This window comes from Engystomops pustulosus, chromosome 1 (assembly GCF_040894005.1).
Source record: "Engystomops pustulosus chromosome 1, aEngPut4.maternal, whole genome shotgun sequence".
Taxonomy (NCBI): Eukaryota; Metazoa; Chordata; class Amphibia; order Anura; family Leptodactylidae; genus Engystomops; species Engystomops pustulosus.
The window spans coordinates 96,258,313-96,266,045 of NC_092411.1; the positions used below are offsets into that span (position 1 = coordinate 96,258,313).

Here is a 7,733-nt window from a genome sequence, read left to right on the forward strand (position 1 = left end):
CATTCTTGTCTTACAACGTATTAAAGATCCATTTAAATATCATTTTACTCGTGTGCCTACAGACAAGAGTTCATTCTTCTACATTAGCTTCTATAATAAAATATATGTTTTCCATGTATAATTTAGTTACTGTCACAGAAAATCTAATATCATTGTATATGATCTAAAACAATTAGATTCAGTCATTGCTATAAAAACCTGTGTTACACAACTTATATAATTGATATAATAGTTGTAGACTGGAAGAAGACTACTATGACATTTTCTAGATATAGTTCCTGGCAATGCTAAATGAGTTGTGGAAGTTGATTTGTGCCCCTCAAATTCCTTTTCTTGACCTGTATAAATAAATATATGCCATTGAGTCTATAAGACTACACCTTACACTGTATGTTATGTAACCAGAATAATGCTGAATACATCCTCTTATCTTTATGTTCCGTTTGTTTTCCCTCCCTGCTTTCACCAATTAATATCAGTAGCTTTCATGCAAATAATCTACCGGCACATCTTCCATTTCATCCTCACGCGCCTCTTGATGACCTTTGTAACCCCCTTAGTAGTAATGTACAGTGTCACTATGGACCATGGACTTCCACAAAGTATGTGTGTGTGGCAGAGGGGCAGAGGTTGAGGTTGTCTGCCCTTTCCCAGACATGTCATAGTGTGTGTAAATAATAACAGGACCTGCCCCTAACCAGACACATCATAACATTTATAAACTTTATTTAACTATACAATGCCCAGAAGAATATTCTGCTGCGGAAGAAAGAAAAAGAAGAAGAAGAAAGCAAAAACTAAAATATATCCTTTTTTTTATCATACTTACAAACTTGAAGTTACAGCTATTAGGAATATAGAAGCCCAAGATTTATTATTAAAAGTTTATGTATGTTAAAAGGAAAAAATAAATTGGAGGATCGATGCTGCTGTTTAAATCATCTCTAGACTGCAGCAGAGGGTACAATGCAGTCCTGGGCCATACTTATATACTGAGAAGCAGCATCACTTGCTTGATCACTGTTTTATTGATATGCGAGTTACACAGGAACCCCCATTCTCTTGATTGAAGGGGGTCCTAGGTCAGAACCCATAAAATATATACTATGCGAGTATGGTCAGGTGCCAATGTACTGTTATATTCCTTCTATAAGCTTTCCCTCCACACACACAAATTGGTTACATAATAGTGATAACCTTCTTTCTGCGGATGCTGAGTTTGAGTGTGTGAGTGGTAGGTGTGACACTGAGGTCAGGAGAGAAGTATCACACATCACCTCATATGTTAAACCAACTATAAAAGGGCTCTCTAGAGCCCTGCTCTCTCATTCACCTGAAGCCAACTTCATTCATACCTATGCTATAGTGATCCACAGCTTAGCTAAGAACTGTACTCAGCAGCTTAGGACCTAGTGCTACATGGTAGAGAGATGGGAAATTGGTAGTTTTCTAGATATTGTTAGTAAAGTTTTTACCCCAAATTAAAAACATTGTAGCCCACTCGTAGTACACAGTATTTATATATATAAAGACAGACAGTAGTAAAGAATGTTTTGTCGGAATCGTGCAGTAGTTGTAGTGATCTATTTTATTGCTTTACATAGTGTAAATGGGAAGACGCCAAAGTCCAGGCTTAGACGGAGCTGGATAATGCCAGGAACATTATGGTGTGGAGTTGGAAGCATAGCAGAAAACTTCACCAGCTTAGGTGAGTTAATTACATATACATCTTACATCTTGAACATATGATGTTATTATGTTATTTTATATACATACTTGCCCTTGGACAGACACTGTAGAAATACATAACATGTAATTATTCTCAATTCATTTCAATTACTTTTGGAACATTTTCCCTAGGTGTCTTTCCTGGAGTGGATCACTGTTGCCGGGAACATGACCAATGCTCTCCATATATACAAGCCTTAGAATTTAAGTACGGTATTCGAAATTACCGACTCCACACCATCTCCCATTGCGATTGTGACCAGAGGTGAGTATTATATCTGGTAAATCGTATTTGATAATAAACATTTGTTAAACTTAACCACTTATCTCCGCACCTATTATCCATGTTAATGACAAGGCCATTTGTTTAAATTCCTTTATATTTTCTGTCATTGTAGCTGTATGCGGCTTGTTTTTTGGTGGCAAAATGTAGTTTTTTAATAACACAATTAGTTTTTTTTAGATGCCCTACTGCTGAATTTTTATTAACTCTTTCAGTGCAGTATATTTTAAAAAGAACTTGAATGTGACAGTTTTTCTAATAAAAATTCTGCTTATAGGTAATACCTAAATAACTTTTACTCTGGGACAAAAGGCGTACAGCAATTCCAAATTTATAGGAGGTTTTTGTACACATTTGGGGTTCATACAGTTTTTTGATTGCAATTAATGTAATTTTTTGTGTGAAGGATGGTTAAAAAAGTTTTTTGTTTTCTTTATTTTTTTTAAAGTGTTTTATCGTACAGGATAAATAATATTATAGTTTTGTAGCCTGGGTTGGTACGGGGATGAAAGTACAAAATTTGTGTCCATTTCCTTTTTTAAATTAAAACTTTTTTTCTTTTTTGTTAATATCAGATTTTATATTATATTCCCACAAAGGGACACTTACATAAGATTGTTTGATCTCTTACATATTATAATAACTTATGTAGTGCTGTGCATTGTGTCTTATTAGCTAAGGGGTGTAAACTGTGTTAAAAGTATAAACTTTTAAATGAAACACCTGATCCCTGGTCACGGCCAAAGAGCTGAAGCATAAAAAAAACTATATACTTACCTCTGGCTTGCTCTGCCCGCAACACCACTTTCTTCTCTTCCTGGCAGAGTGGGTAGAGGCATGTCTACGCGCCTTGCCCGTGCACACACACTGTGATTCAGTGGTGTCGTGTGTGCGTAACCTCATAGTGTGTGAACATAGACGTGCCTCTGCCAAGTTTTCCATGAAGAGAAGACAGAGCCATGGGGAGAAGAAGTCAGAGGTAAGCACAGAGTTGTTTTTTTTCAACATTTCATTAAAAGAAGGCTCTGCAGGGGACATTTCATTAAAGGAGGCCCTGCTGTGGATATTTCATTAAAGGGGGCGCTGCTGTGGACATTTCATTAGCGAGGGGGGCTTTGTTGTGGATATTTCATTAGTGAGGGGAGCTCTGCTGTGGACTTTTCATTAATGAGGGGAGGCTGCTGCTGGACATTTTATCAGTGAGGGGAGGCTCTTGCCAGACATTTTACAAGTGAGGGAAGGCTACTGGACATTTTATTAGTAAGGGGAGGCTGCTGCTGGACATTTTATTAGTGAGAGGATGCTGCTGCTGGACAAAAAGGCAATTAAAAGGTAACTGCTGCATTTCCCAATGTAGGCTTATACTCAAGTCACTAAGTTTTCCAAGTTTTTTTGTGGTAAAATTAGGTACACAAAGTTTGGCAGCTGCAGGAAAGGGGGCATTTTAGACTGGGGGCTGCTAGAAATGACACTTTATATGGGCTGGGGTTACGTATATAGTATTTGTGGGCTACCAATTTTTTTTTTCCCATGGGCCACGGTTACCCAAATCGGTCCCAGAAAAAAGTTTCGGTCTGCAGCCAGTCCCCGGATACAAAAAGGTTGGGGACAACTGCTGTACACTAATGACAGAGATAACTGAGCTTAATAATGTTCCTAATGAATGAACTCTTCACAATCTCTTGATCTAATCTCCTCGGAAAGATATATTATCAGAAGTATGCTGTAGGTATGCAAAGAGTTAATCCTTAGCCTCCTTTCCTTACCTCTGTATTGTGTATGGGACTTCAGAAACACTGCTCATTATGGGAAAAAGAAGAGCAGTAAAAAAGGCTTAGAGAAGCTGCTTTCTTTATGAAGTGTTTTATAAAGTGCACTATTATCACCAGCTCTATTTATTTCTTCAAAAAGTGCAATATGTCATAGTAAATTAGCCAACATAGCTCTAAAATGATTTTGAGGGGGCAACACGGGCCCTGGAATAGGACATGTTCTATAATTTGCGGCATGGTCAGTCGGCACATTCACGGCACGGCACCGTGCTTAATAGAAGGCATCGGGGTGGTGAGTTAGCCAGTTTATGTGGTAAGCTTATGATTTCTGCCGGCTATGTACATGTGTTCTGACTATGCAATAAGAGATTTAAAACTAATAATATAATTTATATGTGATTTACTATAAGAAAATCAAACAGTTACTGATGCACTGGATTGCTAGAGAGGAGAAATATATTTCTCCTCTCCTGTACTTATATTTATCAAGTTGCTTCAGCAATAAATGACATGCAATTTCTATATGGCAGAAAACTGGTGGTTTCTCTAGTAATATTCCACTATAAACAAAATATTTCACATATTTGTTCTCCTTCCTTTGCGTTTATTTTTGCTTTAGGTTTAGGAAGTGTCTTCACACTCTTAATGACACAGTTTCAACGCTGGTTGGCATCATGTTTTTCAACATATTGGAAATGCCTTGCTTTAGCCTGAGAGAAGAAGAACAGTGTGTGGAGTGGACCTGGTGGGGAAAGTAAGTTTTTCTTATTCTGAAATTATCAGTTATCCCTATTTTGAACAATTTACACTGGCGATTATATAAGATGTGTATTAGCCAAACCCTGCCAACAATTTAATCTGTAAAGGGGCCTCCCAAATGTCAGAACCTCTGGAGGAAAAATCAGCAGTTATTACAAGAGCTCAATCCTTTTGTTTTCAGGGAGATAATGCTCTGCCAGGTGCCTGCCCTTCCGCATTTAACATCAAAAAGGAAGAACTACACAAATAGTGAAGAATTGGGCACATGAAAAAGGCAAAACTGAAGAAATACAAAATGGCCACGTGCTATGCCAAAATAACAATCTTTATTAAATATAAACAACAATTAATATATATACACCAGACAAAAAGCCAATAAAAACATCTAAAAAGGAAAGAAAAATCCTATATCTGAAACCCTAAGGGAGGTATGAGCCCATGATAAGGCCCCTAAGGCAAAGAACCTCCCTACCCAGCCCCCCACCCTACACCTGTCCAGTACAAGATGATAGCAAGTACCTAAAAAAATGACATCAATCAAACATCCCTGCAGTAAATGATGGTGAAATATGTGTAGCCATAATAGTTACCAAGTAGGCTGGACAGATGAGGGAGGGACCGGGAGAGCCACACGCGTATGGCTACACATATTTCACCATCATTTACTGCAGGGATGTTTGATTGATGTCATTTTTTTAGGTACTTGCTATCATCTTGTACTGGACAGGTGTAGGGTGGGGGGCTGGGTAGGGAGGTTCTTTGCCTTAGGGGCCTTATCATGGGCTCATACCTCCCTTAGGGTTTCAGATATAGGATTTTTCTTTCCTTTTTAGATGTTTTTATTGGCTTTTTGTCTGGTGTATATATATTAATTGTTGTTTATATTTAATAAAGATTGTTATTTTGGCATAGCACATGGCCATTTTGTATTTCTTCAGTTTTGCCCTTCCGCATTTGGCACACATGAACTGCTTGGTTGACCTGATCATGCATGTACATGGGGGTCAGCCGTGATAGCATTTGTCTGACAGCATTACACTACTTGTGGAATGAAGAATGTTATGTCTAGTAATATTCTTATGCTGTAATGCACATTCTTAAATCTTTTGTTTAACAGTTGTAAAAGCAATGGCACTGTACCACAAGCTGAAATTCACAAACCAGAGATTTTCAACTACAGCATGTCAGAAGATAGTCACACATCTGCTTCTATACTTCACCACAAGGATGGACAAAGGAAAGATTCCAGTTCACATACATTCAACCTTATATCTTCCTCATCATTGGCAAATAACATCAAGTCAAGGAGGAGGAGGCTAAAGAAGCTGCAGAGAAAAAACGCTAAATTAAACAGACCAAGTACCTTAAAAGTTAAAACAGAATAAAAATCAGACAAAGTAAAATCTAAATTGTTCTCAAAGCGCCAAAAAAACAAAAACATGGACTGCATGATGACAAAGGTTTAGGCAACAACATTTTATTAAAAGAAAGAAAAGCACTCCACAGAAGAAACAACCATGTGATTGGAAGAAAAGACACATTGCAAAAATATGGGTGTTAACCAAAAGACTTGCTGGAGATTTTCTATTTATTAGGATGGGGCTGGCCCCCTTGTGGCTCGCTAGCTACATGGAAGCCTTCTGTGACAGAATGTAGCAGTACTATGCAGCATCCATTCTATGGCATCACAGAAGGTATAACACTGATGCGAGTCTGTGAGCTGGACAATAATGGTGTAATAACATAGGGAAGCTATTCAGTACAGAAGTCACTAGCACATTATCACATTGTTAAGTTACTCTCACCTTCTAGAACTTTAATAAATTACCTATTGTATACATTGTGACTACTGTGCTATATAAATCATTTTTGTAGCAACATATTTTTGTGTCTAGGTAACCTATCATCTTATGATTTCAAAATGAAGTTGTGCTAGTGCTGAATGGATTCTAATTTTATATGTTTTGTCTACAGTACATGATTTCATTATATTGTTAAAACACCATAACACCACCTTGATATATGTATATATCTGCTAGTTGTCTGAAAAGTAGATAACCTTACATGCCAGGTGATGTCTGCTGTCCGATCCAGATAGGACAATGTCGTTGGCACACAAGTGAGTTGTTATGGCAATCTTCCTCTGTGGGGAATTTACTTTCCAGTTTCCTGGCGAGTAGGGGCCTGAATGCCCTGGTCCTTTGTATTTACTATAGTCTCCACCAGAAAACTGACAGAGACTATAGCTAAAGCCTCTGCCAGGTCAGACCTGCTCTACACAGGTCTGACCTGATGGAGATCCCTCTTTCATCTACTAAGAGGCCAGAGCCTATTAGTTGATCTGGGACACCATGTGCCGTCAAAGGGGGAAATTAAAACGCCTGTCCTGATAAATTCCCCCCTAAGTATGTCTGCAGGATTGATCGGTCGAAACTACTAAGCTGACATATTGGCAGGCATTTATTAATGATTTTTCAACATTCTCCGATTCATGAAAGCTTTTAAAAAAAGCAATGCATTTTAAACACACAATGCGTCCTTCGTCATGCTACCTCCTTTGTCGAAGTGTGTATGTAAGGGTGTGTGTTTGAAACGTGTTTGGTCCATAAATAAAGCATGAAGCGTTGATTTTGACAAGTTTGGTGAGTTTTGTCCTGTCGCTGGGTCAAGACAAAGTGTGCTGGAGGTAGTTTCCTCATATCCAGGAGGGATCCTTTGGACCCTACATGCATGAAGACCGGTGAGCTTACTATGGAACTGTTTGTTTACCACAATTTTTCTCCTTCTCTGACACTTACAGGTTTTTTGGTGCTCAATTTGAGCACAAATTGTGAATCCCGACACTTTTCCTGCTCTTCTAGTTTCTCAATAAATTTTCTTGGCTTGATTGGTGTCGCTCACTTAGACCCACAAAAAGCAAGTCTACCTATATCTATTTCTTCTTCATAAATGTGGAGTCCTTTCAGACCCTATCTTCATAGATACTTTACACATTGTGCCAGAGGGGAATGTTTCCCAATGCACAGCATATAATATCTAGTGATAGTTTTTATAAAGGATTTCTACACTTCTCCATCAAGGCTACTAATATTGATGTACATGTATATGACTATTTATTTCTGGAAATAAATATATAAATCAGGCTATGTAGTAATAAATAGACATTGTTTACATATAGACCACATAAGAAA

The 7,733-nt window shown here is 37.9% G+C and overlaps 1 protein-coding gene across 1 annotated transcript; it reads left to right on the forward strand.

Moving 5' to 3' along the window:
- Nucleotides 1–1,328: 1,328 nt before the first annotated feature.
- On the forward strand, nucleotides 1,329–7,142 carry PLA2G3 (phospholipase A2 group III). The gene is made up of 4 exons (XM_072149036.1): nucleotides 1,329–1,708; nucleotides 1,861–1,993; nucleotides 4,403–4,537; nucleotides 5,660–7,142. The coding sequence occupies exons 1-4, from the start codon at nucleotides 1,549–1,551 to the stop codon at nucleotides 5,925–5,927; spliced, it is 696 nt and encodes a 231-aa protein (XP_072005137.1). The 5' UTR covers nucleotides 1,329–1,548; the 3' UTR covers nucleotides 5,928–7,142.
- Nucleotides 7,143–7,733: the final 591 nt, after the last annotated feature.